Here is a 19,056-nt window from a genome sequence, read left to right on the forward strand (position 1 = left end):
TTAATAAAACCCAGGACGGGGGGGAGGGGGGCGTGGGTCATGGGAGCCTTGGATCTACAGTCAGTGGGTCACAAGCTCTGGTAACAAACTGGACTTGCACCTCGTGGCTGAAGTGGGGAGAGTCTTGCAGGACTGAGCCCTTAATCTGTGGGATCTGATGCTATCTCCAGGTGGACAGTGTCAGAACTAAGTTGAATGGCAGGGCACTCAGCTGGCAGTAAGGGAAAATTGCTTGGATGTGTAGGGAAAAAATCCACACATTGTAACTGGTGTCAGAATTGTACCTTCAAAATGAAATGCCACCTTTTGCAAAGGATGTCATCATGTTAGCTAAAATGGACCCCTCTTCTAATATCCCATGGTGCTTTGTATCTTTGTATCTTTGTGGGTTATTTCCTCCTGTTATAACTCATATGTGTGCACATTACCCCCACCACTAGTCAGTGACCCCACTGATGGGGGGGGATCCAGTGCTAACTCCTTTCTGTATATCCTCTGTAGGCCCCACTAACCTGCCCCACAAATAATGGGCACTCCATAGATGTTGGTGAACTGTTGGTTGAATGAACCCTTGATGTGACAATCATTTGAGGAGCCAAATACCACATGAATGTTTTATCTGGTTTCCTTTTCCTCTACAGTCTCAGTTCTACATACCACTCACTATTCCCACAAACCCAGCATGTGTTCACGTTACTGGGCCTTTGCATATGTTTTGCTTTGCTCACTCCTTTCCTCCTTTGTAAGTGGCAGACTCTTTCCCCGGTACAAGGAATCCCCTCAGCCATCACTTCTTCAACTGCGCCTTCCCCACTGTGAGTAGTCACGCTCGGTGCTACTTGTGGCTGGCTGCCTTTGCCCGGTCCTAGCACTGCTCAGACTGTCTTGCAGTTCCTACAGTTCCTATTTTCTTGTCTGTCTCCTCAATTCACCTGCGAGGAATTTAAGCAAAGACTGGACCTCGTTCATCTTAGTAACCTTGGAATTGACCTTTTTATATTTGCTTTGATAGAGGTATTCAATATGTATTCATTGGATTAATAACATATCATTAATAATTTTATTTTCCCTGTCTTCTTGAGTTCCAAAGAGGCTTTTGTGCAAGGAGACATGGAACTAGGGGACCCTAAAATGTTTGGGAACCTCGGCTTTCTTCATAGTTTGGCTACTCACAGCACCCATTTCTTGCAACGACTTCTTGAAAATGACACAAATTACATAAATCCCTTTGTCCCAGGAGTTAATTTGGAAAACCTAGCTCTTATTTCAAGTTGTTAATTCAGATAGGCATCTGTGTGGGTAAGCTTTGCAAAGGCAAGAACCACATTTATTTGGTTTGCCACTTATTCCCAAGACCTGGTGCAAAGAAGAGGCTCAACACACCTTAAATGAACGAACGACTTCTGGAAGCTGCATTATTGCTTACAGGGCATGAAGAATGCCAATGAGAAAGTGTCATGAGTGCCAGAAGAAAATGGCATTGGTTGCCCAGTGGTCCCTAACTTATACAAGAATCATAAGAAGTTATATGCCTGGATTAAAGATGGTGATATTAAAATGGAGGATAATTTGGCCATAGCAGTTAATTTTTTACAGCCTTGAAAAGCACAGTGGAGAAAGAACTGGACTATGAATAAGAAGACAGGAATCCTAATCCTGGCTCTGGCACATTCCAACTGCATAGCCCGCGGCAACTCACTGAACCTCTCGGTTTCTTCCTCACTTGGGGAAAGCAGGCGGCAACTAACATTTACTGCTAATTTACAATGTGCCAGCTCCTGTGTGAGCACTTGTACATATATTTCCTCACTTACTCTGAGGAAATTTGGCTGGGTTTGTTCCCCTCTGAGTGCTTAAGATTTTATTATTCTCAGCTAATTTAAATCCCATGCCAAAGGACATAAAGCAATGAAAGATATACATTGAAAACAAAATTAAGTGGTTATTAATTCTTTCTCAAAGATTACATGCATGTTGATTAAATTATGCCTCGGAAGAATGTTGATACAGAGACGTTACATGATTTTCTGATAGCCACTGGTAATTTCTGTGATGTTAGAGGCACAGTTGAATGATAGGGGACACCTCTTTGCTCCCAGCGGCTCTATTCCCTGCTGATCAGACTGAAGAATGGTGGGTGTTCTCACTCGTAAGTGATTTCTCCATCAGCTGAAGCCAGAAAATGCTTTGGGGATGCTTATCTGAATTAACAGCTCTAAATGAAAGCCGTATTTTCAAAATTAACTCCTGGGACTAAAGAAATAATAGGTTTTAATTTGAAGCCAAGAAATACAGGCCCAATCAAGCATCTCTCAATGGAACATTTCATGGACGTGCAAGGAAATCACCTCAACAGAAACTGAGATTTTCACCCTTTGGGTGGTAAAGCTCAGGCAGACAATGAGCTATTTTTGTGCAGAGCAAAGAGCCAAAAGATAAAGGAAATCTTGACTTAAGAGAAGTATAGTTCAATGTGGGAGTCCTTTTCATATAATAAACCACACTATCCAGATGTCTCAAGAAAACCACTCCAAGGACAGAATTATGGCTTAAATGTTACATTTAGGGCAAGGAGTGGCACCCCTGGAACCCAAGTCAAATACCCCAGAAAGCAACTTGTGAGCTCCACGAATCTTACAGTTTCAGTTGTTAAGACAAATGAATATGTGGGGGAAATGCTCTCAGTATGGTGGACCCATTTTTCTTGTCCTTGGTTTTCTTTCTCTCTTTGAGGGTACTGACTGGGAATAGGATGGAATGCATTAAATGAACACTCAGTTTTCCAATCTGCCCCCACTAGGCTGCTTCACTTGTAACTAAAGCCCATCATTCAGTTCTCAGCCTGAACTAGACAGGCAAGCTCAACTCCTGGTGAACTCTAGTGGTACATGTGCCCTGACTTGAACTTGGGTTAGGTGGTGTTGGTTTCAAGAAAATACTTGGAATCAGTAAGAGGATCAACTCTGTATAAATATGGGGATGGATTGGAGAAAGATCACCAGATACAATTACCCTACTACTGGAGATCTAGTCTGTTTGGTGAGTATGGTGTGGTGTGACTAAAGGCAATGTAAAGGGCCATGATTTGGAGAGTCGTCCTCAGCCACAGTGTGAAAATGGACTCAGAGTCAGCTCTGTATGTGATAATTGTGGTCTTAGGGTACTCTAGTTCCTGAAGTTTTATGTGTTTCAAAACCCTCAAGGCTGTGGAAAGACCTGATTCTCAAGAAAGTAGCTTGAGCTGACATAGCCTATTATTCAACATGGTTAGGCTGAATGCCCCCATAGTTACAGAAAAAGAATATTCAAGTTGTTTGCTAACACAAAGTAACTGAAAACATCCCCTATCCTTGCCTTGGGGCTGTGCAGTACGATGACCTTGAGTTCTGCTAGACCAAAGGAGCCTTTGAAATGTATCTTTATTAATCTTTCCTCCCTAATTCCCACCTCCATCATCTCTTGGTCCAGGGCTTTGCTCCAAATATTTTAACATTTTTAAAAAATTACTTATTTATTTATTTTGAGAGAAAGAGAGTCGGGGGAGAGACAGGGGCAGAGAGAGAGAAAGAGAGAGTCTCAAGCAGGCTCCACGTTCGGCAAGGAGCCTGAAGCAGGGCTCTATTCCAGGACCCTGAGATCACGACCTGAGCAGAAATCAAGCGTGAGATGCTTAACTAACTGAGCCACACAAGTGCCCCATTCACTCCTAATACTTAAATTCCTGAAAACACTCTCCTAGCTTATGTCTCTGCCTTTGGGTTCTCTGACCTTCATCTATTCCATAAGTTCTTCCTAAATGACTCTGTTAAAAAACCTTTAGAGGTTTCTTCCCATAATCAAAAAGATGTAATGGGTATAGGAAATGCAAAGATGTGAGGTAACAGAAATAGAATATATTGGTCTCTGCCCCCAATTCCTGGCACAGAGCTCCTAAAACTCTTGTAACTTCCTAAGTGATAAGAGCACTGGGAGCATCTTTTGTTCTAATAAGGCAACTCTGGGTAGGCTTCAGGGAGGGGCTGGTCACCAGAAGGACTAAGCCCAATTAAGGGTTTGGAATTTTCAGCCCTACCTCTCATCCTCCAGAGAGGGGAGAGGGGCTAAAAATGAGAGTTAATAATCGATCACATCTATGTGATGAAACCTCCATAAAATCCCAATAACATGGGGTTCTGAGAGCTTTGCGGCTGGTGAACAAACATACCTATTTTAGGAGGGTGATGTCCCCACCCCGTTCCACGCAGACAGAAGCTCCCGTGTTCAGGACCCTCCCAGACCTCACTCTAGGTAGCTCTTCATCTGGCTGTGCATGTGTGTCTTTATTATTTCCTTTAGTTCACTGGTAAAGGTAAGTGTTTCTCTGAGTTCCATGAGCCACTCTGGCAAATTAACTGAACCTGAGGAGGGGCCTGTTGGAAGCTGTGATCTGTAGGCCGTAGGTGAGTAGCACAGGTGATAACCTGAGGGGTGACTGATATCTGAGTGGGAGGCAGTCCTGTGGGATGGACCTTTAATCTAGGATCTGATGGCATCTCCAGGTAGATAGTGTCAGAACCAAGTTAAATTGTAGGACACCTAGCTGGTGTCTGAGACTTGCTTGTTGTTGCAAGAACAGGGGACCTCCACACATTTGGTGACCAGAGTGTCAGAAGTGAAGTGTTTTCTGTTACTCAGGGAGACTCCCAGGGAAGAAAAACACAGGAAGAACTGGGTTTTCCCCTACACAGGAAGAAAAGAACTGTTTTTCCTTACAAAGTACACTGCAGTGAGAGTCAGGATATCAGGCTTCAGGTCTGATTCTGCCCTTCACCAGCAGTGGTGTGTTCCTGTGGGAGTCATTTAATCTCCCTAGGCTTTGTCTCTTCATCCCCAGAGTGGGGGCAACAGCACCTGTTATACGGAGCATTTATGGTGATTCTAACTGAGATAATGGAGGTGAAAACTCCAAAGTGTCACACTGTCTAGATTCAGGAAGACAGATTAACTATCAGTTACAATAGCTCACACTTATGGAGCACCTACAATGGGCTAGATGCTGCTATAAGTGCTCAACAAATATCAGCTCATTTCAACCTTAGAGAAGCCCATTTTATGGATTGGGAAACTGAGACATGGAGAAGTTGTACCCAAGTCACTAACTGTCAAGTGGGTGGACTGGGTTATGAAATCAATAGGTATGGCCCCAGAGGCCCTAGTCTGTAAAGAAAAAAAGGAATCTCTTCTGAAAAAATAATCTTCCCAGCCATTGGGGGTCTTTCTCCAACAATTATTTGGTCAAAAATTTATATGTGTGATGAATATTCATGCAGCATATGCTACGCTTCAGGCATTTTGCTACATCTTGGAAATTCGAGGAGGGTAAATGTAATTCTAAAGGGGCTCTCAAAGGACATGAGGTCTACTGGTGGGCAGAAAGCCATAAACGGTGTGATGAGGTTGGGAGAGTGCTCTGGGGCCACAGAGGGGCACTCAGCCAGGCTTGGTGGGGTCTGGGGAAGCATGCCAGTGAAGGTGATACCAGAGATAAACTGTAAGAGACCAGTAGGATTTAGCCAGACCATCACAGGCGGGTGGAGAGAGACAGTTTAGGAAGAGAGAACAGTGTCCACAATTAGGATGGGAAATAGAACATGCAGGAAACAATCAGACCACAGTTGTTAGAATGTGATCCCATGTGGCCAGAGACCTAGGTTGATTATTCACCACCATATGTTCTGGAACCTCCTACTTGAATGCAAGCTTTGAAAGGGCAGAAAACTTGTCTGTTTTGGTCACTATTACATTACCAGTTTCCAGTAAAAGGCAGTGCTCAACAAATATTTGTCAAAAACATACATGAATGCTTGGATGAATAGTATATACTAAATAAATACTTCTTGGGTGAATCATTTAATAAATGAACAAACAGGGCATATCACTATCAAAGAGGCTGGGCAAGTCTCTAGCCTTGTGTCTACAGCATCAGATATAAACCCAATCAACTATCCATCGCACTAACTTAAGTTGGATCGTGAGGTGCCTTGGGTGCCATTCCGAGGCCATTGATTCTAGGACCTTCTGAGCCCTGTGATGACCTTTTAAAATGCTGGATAATGAACTGTACAACTAGACTGACAGATGGAAATGATTTTGGAGGAGAAAGTTGTGTGGGAATATCGAGTTCAAACCTTTTATTATAAAGATGAGGAGACCAAGGTTCAGCAATATTCATTGAAATGACCGAGGTCATATGGTTATTTGGGGGCAGAGAAGAAGATAACTTCACTCTTATTCACCAAATTATATGAACCTGTTTATACAGTATCAAAAAAAGGCAACTTGGACTTGAACTTTTTGCTACCTTTAATCTTGCATTTGAATCTCTGAGTTCATTAATAGCTATTCCAAAAGGATTTTAGTAGAATTTATGGCTTTTACTGCTAAGTATTCATACTTTCCAAAGTAGTAAATGTAAATGTCAACAAAAACCCTCACCTTACTCTTCCATTTGTTGAATTCTTTACTGTCTACTAAGTGTTAAGGATGCCAAGATTCACAAGATTCGGACTAATTTCGAACGTCTTACCAGTTCTAAAATACTACGGTACTCCATTCTATTTTCAAATTTCATCACATGTCCTAACTCAGTTTGCAGGCCAAATCTTCCTGTGATAGTTTTTGTTGTTGTTGTTGTTCTTCTTCTTTTTAATGTGGCTCAATGTTTTTGCCTTTATGGAAGGGATTCGTAACTCCACAAAAAGTCCATACTTACTTGCTGGATGCTCCATGAAGGTTTGTCAGTACAGTAAAGTTGTTTCTCACACTTCGCAAGCTGGCGAGGACCTGGAAGGACAAGGATCCGGATGATTAGGAACAAAGGGAGACAAAGGGCAGGTTCAGAGGCCACACTTAGAAACTGTGCCCAGGGGCAGAGGGAGAGAGAGCAAGCCAGGGTCAGCAGAATACATACCTGGGCAAAAGGTGTTACAATCAAGTCATCGCCATGTCTGGTGAAAAGAGAGAAAAGAAACACATAAAAATGAATTTGAATTATAACCAGGAGATATAAGCTGTAATACTAAACCGTATCAGTGTCAGCAACACAAATGTTCCACCAGTCCTTCTACCTGGATATAGGGCAGGACTGATCTAGGCATAAATGGGAACCTTAGGAATTTGAAAGAACAAAATACCAGGTTCATGGCTCCTGGGCTTACAGTGACACAGAAAAGCACTTGCAAGTAAGCGTATAACCTCAGGGTACAATCCCATTAAATAGCAGACCTGGTGTACTGTAATTCAAAGCGACTTGGTTGCCAGAGCCAGGAAATTCAAAGGGAAAGCTACTCACAAGCACACAGAGTTGGAAAAAATGGCCTAACAGTCTGGATAAAGGTTAACTTTGGATTTCCTGGCTTTTGTTGATTTGAACCACAGCCTTAGTGCCATTTAAACACAGATCTCTGTCTGGGAATCCCATTACTTTTTGTTTTTAATATAACTTTTTTTTTTCTTAAAGTACCCAAGGAAAAGCTTTCAATGGGAGTGTACAGACTGAGCCTACTATTACCATCTCTCTCTTGCTTATTTTGCCCCAAAGATCTGATTAAGCCATACGTAGTGTTATGCAAATCTATACTTAGGAATAGTCAAAAGTATGCTTTCAGAAATGCACTCTTTCTCAGGCACATACTTCAATAAATCTACCTAAGCCCATGTTCAGCAAGCTGTCCATAAAGGCCTTAGAAGACACAGTGTCCTTAGCTGCAGCCACAAAATCAGGCCAACTTACTATCTGTGAGTCAAGACCACTGCACAGAAGTTGGTTGACAATGAGCTTCCTTCACTGTCTGATCTTCTCCATCCTCACAATCGCCATACATAAATGGCACATTATTGGTTAATAATGTGAGCACAACCAATGATTATTGGGCACCTGCCCTGTATCATTACATGGGACGCAGAGACGCAGAGCTGAACAACACTTCCGTCCATGTAGGCCTCTTCCTTAACACAGGCTTTTACTTTGGGGTCTTATTTAATATAATACTCTGCCTTCTACCTTGGTCTTTAGCTAGAAGTCCCCCTCTAATGCACTCTAGTCAAGTTCTTATGCATCTACATTGTACAGTGACTACAAAAAGAACACTGATGAACATTCTTTGGATGATAACCCTATGTCAGTCCCCACACTAGCACTTTATGCATATTATCTCATTTAATTCTTGTAACAAGGCTTAAAGCAGGTACCCTTACTACTCCCATTTTAAAGATGACATCAAGGCTTGGAGAAGTTAAGCCACTACTTAACTAGCACACGATAATTAGAAGATCTAAGACTGTTTGAGTCCAAAAATCCATGTTTTTAACCACTATATTACCTATTCTATGATGACCCTGCATAGTTGGCAAATTGAATTATACAGAACCCATGACCCACCTCTTCACCGCCCCCCCAACTGCAACATTCTAGGGGAGACAGAAAAAATATTCAAAACACTGCAACAGATACAGAATGAGAAACACAAACACTTAATGGGGAAATTTAATGGGGTGTAAAGGAGAGGTAATAATTACAAATTAGAGGAAGTAGGGCAAGCTTGACTGAATGACTGGTTTTGAGATGAACCTTGAAGGGCAGGCTCTAAAAAGCATGGATGGGAGATGTCACCAATGAGAGAAACGGCAAGAACAAAGGCACTGAAACGGGAAAGTACAGAGCATGCTCCCTGAGATGCGTGGTGGCTCTTTGGGCAGAGCTGAACACATTAACTGGAGATGTTTCTAGAGGATAAGATTGGAAGGTCCCCCCCACTCATCTTAAGGGTGGTATGGACCACAGTTGTGGAAGTGGTGCTTCCACACTCCTTAACTCCCACACTTCCTTAACTCACAAGGAAGAAAGGAACTAGTGAAGGTTTTGAGTGAGACAGGCAAGCAGAAAAGTGCTTAAGAAAGTAAAATGTTATGTACACCAAGAGACTGGAGAGAGGACAGAGCCAGGAAGAATGGTTAGGGGGCTAAAGCAGTCAATCAGATGAGAAGAAATCGGTGAGGCACAGGAAGAAACAGGAAAAGACAATTTGAAGAGACCTTAAAGGGTCTTGCCAAGGACTCAGCATTTAATTGGCTCAGAGATCATAGAGAAATACTACTTCAGTTTAAAAAATGGGTGTGTGGGAAAATAGTGAAGTCATGAACAAAAATAAGAAAGTAAGGAGAACATGGGGGAGGAGATGTGTCTCTTTCCCACAAGCTGAATTTTAAGATCCTCTCTCATATCCCAGTGGAGACATCAAGCAGGAAGACTGAAATATGGGAACTGGAGCTATACATTTCAGAGTTACCTACAACAGTGGGGGAAAGTTAAAGCAATGGCAGGGAGTGGCTTCTGGAGGTGGGGGAATATAGAGAAAGGGAGCCCAAGAAAGAGCCTCAGGATTCCTGGAGAAAAGCCAAAGGAGAGACAGAAGAAGGTGCTGAGAAGAGCAGTTGTGATAAATGCAGGGTGTGAACTGTACAGTGAGCTGCTCCTTCCCAAGCCATTTTCTTGAGATGAACTTTACATGGTCGAACAGCTTGCTATTTGTTCAGATTTTGCCTATGAAGTTCACATTGTTCATAAGGCACTGTGGTGAGTTGGGGATATAAGGTAATGGAATTAAGAGTTAAGAGGTCATCTAAAGCTCCTGGATTTTGGAAGTCTAAATAGCCAATAAAAGCTCAAAACATAAACAAATCTTATGCGTTTGTAGCAGCTGAAGCTGATGAACTGTTGCATGAATGGGGAGTTACTAAAATGGTACAAAGTAATGATTAAAGGGAAGTAAACACTAAGGGGGTACCATCTCAGCATGACTTAATCATCATGGAACTTCTGGAGTGTAGGAAAGCAGAATATTCAGAAGCAAGAGATGAACTTGCGGGTCCCCAACGTTGGTTCCCTTAAAGGATCTGAATGGCAAGAGCTCATGCTGTACATCAGGTAGTAGGTGCTAGAGGAAAGGATCGGACAATTTACAGGTAATTTATAGCAAGTAGAGGAAAGAAACAAAACAAAATTCCTATCTGAGTGCAGCCAGATTATTTATGAAACTATTCTAAAAATTTTAATCATAATTTGATATATTAATGATTAGAGTAAGATGGCATGGAAATAACAAAATTAATTATGATTAGTTGTGAAAACTGATGTCCTTCATTTCCCAGACCACGGAGAGAGGGCAACGCCAGATGTTCAGAACCAGAGCACGAGCGACATCTAGTGACAAAATCAGCACATTACAAAAACTCATAGGTCTTCAAATGAGGGTAGGTCTGCACTGAACACTGAAATGGTTTTCTGGAAAGCAAAAAGGCTACTTCCTTCAGCTCCATTCCCTGGATTCCACTAATTTGGTCTTCCCCTGTCATACCTACACATGGAATTTTCCTTGGACACTGGTTTTAGCCTGTCTTATCGAAAGACATACTGTCGTAAACAGGAGCAGAAATTTTGGAGTCCAGAGAACATTGGTTTGTTCCTATTGCACAATTACTAGCTATGGGACATTAGGCAACCTCTCTAGGCCTCAATTTCTTTATCTGTAAACTGGGGTGTTGTAAGAATTAAATGAGTTATTATACATGTACAACTCTTACAACAATGCTTGGCACATAAAGGCATTTACTCATTTGTTATAGTTATTCTTATTAGTAGTAGGTATCGTTATTATGATAATTAAACAATTGCATGTCTATCTTCCCCACTGGTGAGAACTTTTTGGGGAGAGTCATATCTGCCCCTTATTGCAGTCAAGAGAATGAATAGTGTACCTTATAGTTTACAAAGCATTTTCACATTCATTATTTCATGGAATAAGAGAATATTCTTGTCCCTAAAATGTGGCGCAACCAGCTATTTTGTTGGTCAAGCCTGAAATCTCCCCCCACAGTCAGCCACCAGACCCTGCTGATGCTAACTTGCAAATATTTATTTATTTTTAATAATCTCACTGGATCTGCTCTAAAATAGTTCCCTACCCTCTATTATTTGGATTACCAAAGCAGTCTTCCACTTGGCTCTTGGGCACCAGTCTTAAGGCTTGTCCACCATACAAGCCACTCTTCACTGTAATTAGAACTATCTTCCAGAAACATTCACCGGATTATGTATTTTCCTGCTTAAAAACCTTTAGTAGCTTCCCACTGATTTCCTTCAGCAGAAAGACCAACTCCTTTGGAGAGGCGCTTCCCGACGAGGTTCCTGCTCACTCCTCCAGCCTTGCCTCCCACCACTTTGTCATCCACTCGTGTTCTCTGCCTCAGCTGCACTGAGCTGAGCTTCTCCATAATGCCCCTGACAACTAGAAAGTAGTGAGCACATGGCCCTTCTGCCTGCATAACCTTCTTCCTGGCTATCTCTTCTAGCTTAGCTCTAACTGCTCAAAGTGGCCTACTCGCTTGCCTGGCCAGACCTTCCAAAGTCCTCTGCAAACCCTTCTGTGATTGCCCTTCTTCAAAGATATCAAAATTGCCTATTGAAAAAAAAATGCCTATAGAAACTAAAATTTTAGCTCCCTTGAAGACACAGGAAATGTCTTATTTGTTAGCAAGTCCTTAAATTTAAATTTGAAAGTCTTTGTTAAAAGAAAGAATGAATATGATCTTCATAACAGCTGCAAAGGTAGGTAGAACAGAGATTAGTATCATTATTTTTATTTTTCATCTTCATTTTGAGTCTGTATGTATACTAAATATCCCTATGATTTAATCGTCCACACTCCCTGGATTGAAGCCTTGGTTACCCATTTATTAGGCACGTTACTTAACTTCTGTAAGCATCAATGTCTTTGTTTTTAAGACATGAAAATTATAGTACCAACTAAAGTAACATTACGGGAATTAAATGAGTTAACAGATGTAAAGTACTTTAAATAGTACCTAGCACAGAGGAAATGCACTTTTATTTTATTGCACTTTTATTTACAGATAATTTAGACACTGTAAAAGAGATTCAATGCCAATGTCATGACGTTAGTAAGTGTGATGGCTGTAGGTCTAACTCAAGTCTTAAACACCACATTGTACTTTTTTGGTAGCCCGTTAATAAACTAGTCTTAAATTTAAATGAGTAGTTATTAATGCTTTTCCTCTTCATCCTTAGGTCTTATTTCCCTTGAGTGCTCTCTCTGGAGGCCACTTAGTTCTCACACAAATGGTGGCTTTAAAAAGCTCTCTGCCTATACAAGGCTTTGCAAATGGGGTGACCAAATGAAGGAAATACGGCTCTTCCTTCCCCGTGGATTTGCAGATGGATTGTCAAAACTCCATCCTGTTCAGGGTGGTTCCTGCCACAGTTTTGAGTAACATAACTGGTCTCACCAGTTTCCAGTACTTTATGTTCCCATTGGGAAATCTGTACCTCGGTGTACAAAGGCATTACGTTAGAGATGACTACAACACGGGAACAAAAAAGAAATCAGCAGAGTATTGCCACATCTAGGAAAGCGTCCGAAATTTCCTCAGGGGACCCAATGATGATCTTGTTTTCATTACTAGAAAGCCTTATTTCAATCTCTCTTTTGTCGCTAAAAATCAAAGCCAATTTTCCATTCACATTTTTACTCCTAATATCTTCTCGCTCATTCTCCCTGCCTATGTTTCCTCTTACTCTTCTGAAAGTATTCAGATGATAAATGTGGAAAAGCCAGTGTTGTCCCTACCACCGGGGTTTACTACAGACAGAGGAATTAGGCAAGCTTTCCTGCATAAATCCATGATGGCGCCGTATTGAACATGAGGAGCTCCTGGGCAGGGAGCATCCTGTAGCCCCCACCCAATGGCCTTCACGTCAAGACTCCAGACCTATCATTGTCCTTCTTTTCCTTGGCTCCATAGGTAGAAGGCAGGAAAAGCAGGGGGAGGCTTGGGGGTTGCTGTTCTTCTATTCATTTCAATTCACTCTGAAGAGTAATAATCAGGTGAAATATTTTAGACAGCATTACTTCAGTTTAGTTCAAGCTACTTGTATGAAACTGGACTTTCCAACATGGGGCCGATAAAATGAAATACTGGAAAAATCTGGATATTATTCAAACTCCTCTTCTTGTTGTATTGAGAAATATAAATTCCTAAACTGACAAATATGTAAAAGTTTTATGTAATGCTGAAACATTTGCAAAATAAAAGAATCATGCCATTTTTATTCCCTCAAAGATTTTAGTAGATTCTATGATCAGTATCTTTAATACTGATACTTTAATACGTGATTTTACGTTGCCCGCTGTGTTTTTTTGGGAAGGGCTGTCCTTTAATATGAAAGTGTGTCCTTTCTACATTTTTTTCTTTTAATTCTAAGAAGCCTTTTTCTTAAAAAAAAAAAAAAAAAAGACATTGAGAATGATACTAGATAACTTACACATACAATCCTTACTTGCCTAAATTTAAAGTTGGCAATACTACGTAGGTTCTAAGTTAGAGGGAAATTTTTGCTGGTTGGTTAAACTGAAAAGAGGATAAACGGTGACTGTTAGGGACCCTACCTGCAGAGTCATTCAGAATTAGATCTCTCTTTTTAGAGCTATAGAATAAGTTGGACTGTCATCTCTAAGGTCTCTTTAGGTTCAAGATTTTTCATAACCTTTGGTTCTTAAAAAAATCATCAGAGTTTAATCTGAAATTCAGTTGGAACCTTCTGAAAAGCCTCAGAATGCCCCCAAGACTCATTATGCTGTTTGGCAAGAGTCTGGGGGAGCTGTGAGCTGCCTTCCAAAGCCAGTCTTTGACCTGTCAGATGCTATGTGAACGGAGCTCTAATTACCGTCAGCTCATCCCACCTTCATGCTCTCCACCTATGACGTCTAAAGAGGTGCTTCTGGGCAAAAGAGGAAATTCCAGGTAGACTCGGCCAAGACCCCATGCCAACCTTGGTCAGAAACATCCTTGGTTCTCCAGGATCTGCAGCAAAGTGGTTACCTCTCCTCCCACCTCAGGCACTTTGACTCTGAACTCATCTGTTTTCTACCGGCTGGTAGAGATTCTACTTCGCGGTTGGAAGAACACAGGCAAATCGAATCGAAAAGGTTCACCTACGGTCCGACTCAGCTACATCAAGGGATACAGCATATGGCACAGAGTCATGGGATGGGGGCAGTTTTGTCAGTCTCTCAGAGGCTCTCTTTCATGACCTGTACAGTGGAGATAACGGTGGGACCCACCTGACAGGACTGTTGTGAAGATGAAAAGAAATCACACACTTTTCAGGGCCACCGGCCCTGGGGTAGGCGCTCATTCATTGTTTCCTTCCACTCTGTAGTAGAGTTATGTGGGTGTTCCTCTTATATTTCTTATTCACTGTAACGTCCCTGAGAGCATGCAACCTTTCTGAGAATATCTGTTTTTAACTCCTCTGCGATCTTTCCACTGTTTTGTTAGTCTTTCATCCCCAGAGTCTAGCACACTGTGTGGCACATAGGAGAGATTCAGGAAGTATTTGCCAAATGAAAGAAGAACACATGAATTTTGGCCCACCCGATGACTGAGGTATTTTTTTTTTTTTAAAGATTTTATTTATTTATTTGACAGAAAGAGATCACAAGTAGGGAGAGAGGCAGGCAGAGAGAGAGGAGGAAGCAGGCTCCCTGTTGAGCAGAGAGCCCGATGCGGGGCTCGATCCCAGGACGCTGAGATCATGACCTGAGCTGAAGGCAGAGGCTTTAACCCACTGAGCCACCCAGGTGCCCCTGACTGAGGTATTTTAGGCCAGGGGTGCATCTGTTAGAATTTGTCGGCAGAAATGCCCTGGGGAAACTTTCTCACTAGTAACTTTAAAATGTCTCCTGCCCCTTTCATAAGAGGGTGACCCTGTTTAGCTTCTTTTCCAACAGCACGAGGGAGACCAGTGGAAATTTCCAGGCTGGAGACTTTAGGGAGCTACCAATATTTTTATAACATACAATGTTAAAAACAATTGTACGTCTGCCCAGAAACCCTTTAAGGCATGCATTCCAGGATCCAACTTTATTTGGTTTCAGAAATTTAATAAACAAGTAATACAACCCCATCATTGTTCTTTTAAAAATGAGAGATCTATAATTAATAGCAGCAAAACAAAACCATCAGCTGTGTTTCACAGGGCATGGAGTGTGTTGTGTCTCACCAAGGAGCCTGCAACAAGTAGGCATTGAGTTAAGGTTCCAGAGAAGGGACGCAGACATGTGGCTGGATGACAGCTTATTAAATGTATAATGTGTCTCACCAAGCAAAGACCCCTGAGAAAGGGGGCCTGCCCTCAACTACTGTTTTTCTTTCTCACCATAGCCTCATGCAAACTGCACATGCTGTGGAAAATTCAAGTAGGATTTGCAAAAGGTGTTAAGGTTCTCAACCCATAAATGATTCAACAGGTCAGGAAATGAAGCTGAATGACAATTTAAAAATATATATATATTGGTAACAGATGAAAAAGTGCACACTGTGCCTGAGACTTGTATGCCCTTGGGGACCCCAGCTACATATTTCCCATGCTGTCGAGCACTAATTTCTTGAAGGATCATCACTGTCCTCTCTGCTCATGTTAATTTGTCTCCTCCTGCCTTCCCACGGGTGAAGAGGGGAACAGCTGTTGCTGCCGCTGGGTTAAAGATGAGGTAAGCGCGAGACGGGAGGCCACCCAGGGCTCATACTTACTGCTCACTTGGAAGTGAAGAGTTTCTTGACATCGCCTTTGGTGACAAGTCATAGTCGCTGTCTGATCTGTAGAGAAACGACTCTCTGCGCTGGCTGTGCCCGGGAAAGGTGGCATGGAGCACCAACCCAGAGGAAGAGCTGGCCTGGGGGTCCAGTGGGCTCCGACCTGGGGAAGGTCCATTTTCCACATCAAAGCTTAAGAGAAAGCAAAAAAAAAAAACAAACAAAACGCTGGTCACGTAACCATGGAGGAGAACGTCTGACACATACGTGGAGAACCAACATTTGCCGGGCATCTTACTTAAAACTTTCACACTCGATGCAACATTGTAACCCTCCAGACAGCTGTGAGTTGTAGTCATTATTATTCACATTTTGTACCAAGGAAACAGTCCCACAGAAGTCCAGTCATTAGTGAACAGTGGAGGCAGGATTTGAACCCTGGAGCAAAGCCCCATGGCCTTCCAGGGGCAGGAGCAACTTGGATTTACTCAGAATAAGAGCCAAACTTAAAATCATTTGGTGCTAATAAGCAACTTTGGAGACAGCATTCAACAACAGCTCTAGGTGTCAGACGCTGAGCTATCACTTAAATGAGTCTTGGTAGCTGGGAGGGTTCTTCCTGCCATAAATAAACATCACGATCTCATTAAAGAGACAATATGCATATTTCTCAATATTTCAGGAACAAAGTGCTATCCTGAAAACATTCACTGGCTGATTAGTTGCGAGGCCCAGTTGGAGACTTAATATTCATATGCAAGTTTAACCACAGAAAATGACTTAATTAATCTGATAATGTCAAATTACTCTCCAGGTATAGAGAGCTTTATCTCTGGAGGAGGGTATAACTACTGGCTCTAGCACAGGGGACCATTAGGATTTCTAGTCGGTCTGCTCACCCTAGGAAGGCACCTTCAAGCCCAGATTAGTTGAACACACTCCAATCAATGAACACAATGATGGGAGCAGTGGAGGTCGTATCTCTTGTCTTCTCTCCCTATCCTGGTTTCACGTTTAGGCGCTGTGTCCCTCCCATGCTCTCCATCATCCCCTATGCGTTTTCCTCACGTGCACCTTTGCTTTAAATTGCCAGGAACCCTCTTGCTTACCATTTCTCTAAACCATTCAGTGGTTTCCGGCTACAGCTCTGCAGAGAGACCCTGAAGAAGGTAAGAACTTGGGAATGTTCTCTCCTCCAAGCTAGACCGCAAGAGTGGGCTTCCCTCATACTCCTCCAGCTGTCATCATTCATTTCTACACTCACGGTCTTTTCTTTCACTAGTTTTTACAACCTGCTCTTTTGGGGGTGAATTTTGCTTATATTTTCCTAGTTTACAAGTTGCTTTCTGATCTATGATTCCACTTACCCCTCATAACAGCGCGGTGAATTGTACAGTATGACCACACTCTACATTTGAGGAAGATTAGAGAGATTTTAGATCACTTGTTCAAGGTTACATGCTCGTCCCTTGTAGGGTGAGTACTGGAAGACCCAAGTCTTCCAACTCATTGCTCTACAATCCCAGACTTCTCTAATCACAGCATATCAGAATGGCTTGCTGGCTAGCTGAGTGCAATTTTTCCTCTGAGTTCAAAAGCAATTTGTGTTTGGTAACGTAAAGAATCAGTAAGATTATGAGCAAGCTTGACCGTTATCTTGAATGAAGACAGGAGAAGCAGCAGATTACCCTGAAGCTGTAGGCTTCTTTGAAATGGGAAATAAGAAATAATAGAATGTAGGGTTATAATGCTTCCCCGGAGACCATTCTGAGAAGCTGCTTTTTAGCCAACCTACAACCACGAGGTGTCTGATAAGAAGCAGTGGGTGAGACTCTCTGGTTAAAAGGACAGGAAAGAGCCACAACAATCCAATACGGATTTGGACTTTCAAGGCCCCCGTGCATGGATTTTCACAGCAGGCTGATGGTCTGGGACGGCGCTGCCTTTCAAAGACAGCAGGCAAGCAGGCAGGTGGGCAATCACTCGCACGCACCAGCTTGTTTCTCCGCTTGCCTGGAGGTAGAGCTATGCTGTAAGCCAACTACATTGCGGCGAGTGAAAATATCACGAAAGCTGACTTGCAAACTTTCCTTGGGGGAGATCTCTACTAGTTGTTGAGCGAAATAAAGAGCTCCTTTGTGGATAAGGCCTCCTTTGTGCCACCCAGATCTTGTAGAACCGGTAGGTCCTGACGCTGGCTCTGAACTCTTCTTAAGGACAAAGAGGAAAGTTCTTAAAAGGTGAACATGGCCCTACGTAAAGCTTAAGAGTGAGCATGAGCTTTGAAGTTTCATGTGCACTCACGTTATTCATTTGGGATGTATCTGTTCGGCCTTGATGGATATTAAGACATTGAAATACTTTTGTAACCCTTGGCAGCCAGCTGTTGCCCCAGGCCCTCCAGAATTTGCTGGTCTCCCCCATGGAGGCCTAAAGGGTTCGTGTCTGGAACAGCGGGGGCCTCTAGCTTTAGCCGTGTGGCCCGAGTTCATTTAACTGGTCTGTGCCCATGCAGTAGCGGTCATTAAACATTATGAATGTGTGTTCCTGTGCTAAAACATTAGGCAGGCACCAAGTGGGTATGCCGACCAAAGTCTTAGAACTTTTTCCACTGAGAGTTTCCACCAGGCCTCACTCTGCCCCATGTTCTTCTAGAGTCATTCCTAATGGGCAGAAAGTTTAAATCCACAAGGCATTCTCCTTAAAGTGGATGTCCTAAAGCATTCTGTCCCCAGGGTTTGTATATAAGAAGCTTGTCCTACCGGGTAAGCAGGGACTAGACCCAGACACCAAAACTCTCTCCCTGCTGTTCTCCTTTGTTTTTGTTTTTGTTTTGTTTTGTTTTTCTTTATTCTTTGCCGTGCCTAAACTCTAAACCCCTAAAGAGCTTGCTGGAATTGAGAAGAAGCCAGTGAAGAATTCGGGTGCAAAGAAGCCGTCTCAGTGAGACAAACAGCCTTTCATATTCCCTAGGGCACTGTTTCAAAGCAACCAACACAGATGTACAACTTAGGAACAAACATGAATCACCAACCAGACACCAGCCCCAGTCACAGCAAAATTAGCGGGCAGACATCACAATACATCCCGCAGATCCAGGGTGGGAGGAGGGGCGTGGGCAAGGGGAAGACTGAGGACAGACTTAACAAGCAAAATGAATAGACCACACAAACTGAAACACAATTAGGGAGAAAATGGAATCTGAAATATCAGAAACAAACACATAAATGGGGATAATTCATTTAGGATGAATTCTGTAGGGTGAGATTTTTGCGCCTGCCTTAATCAGGACACACATTTCACCTTTAGGCGTTTTTGTATTAAAAATTCATTGTAACGGTTTTCTATATTATATAAAACATAGACACCAGGGAAAAAATACCACTTTTATTAGTTTAGTATGTT

The 19,056-nt window shown here is 42.4% G+C and overlaps 1 protein-coding gene across 1 annotated transcript in view; it reads right to left on the bottom strand.

Moving 5' to 3' along the window:
* The window catches only part of PDE4B (phosphodiesterase 4B), a gene marked incomplete at its 5' end in the record, with an annotated part of 446,375 nt that overhangs the window by 105,670 nt on the left and 321,649 nt on the right, over nucleotides 1-19,056 (bottom strand). Inside the window, 3 exons of the mRNA XM_080800299.1 lie at nucleotides 6,752-6,822; nucleotides 6,950-6,986; nucleotides 15,649-15,843. Coding sequence (XP_080656425.1) covers nucleotides 6,752-6,822; nucleotides 6,950-6,986; nucleotides 15,649-15,843 — 303 coding nt within the window. The remainder of the gene's footprint in view (nucleotides 1-6,751; nucleotides 6,823-6,949; nucleotides 6,987-15,648; nucleotides 15,844-19,056) is intronic.

Source organism: Martes martes (genome assembly GCF_963455335.1).
Source record: "Martes martes genome assembly, chromosome: 4".
In the NCBI taxonomy this organism is placed as follows: domain Eukaryota; kingdom Metazoa; phylum Chordata; class Mammalia; order Carnivora; family Mustelidae; genus Martes; species Martes martes.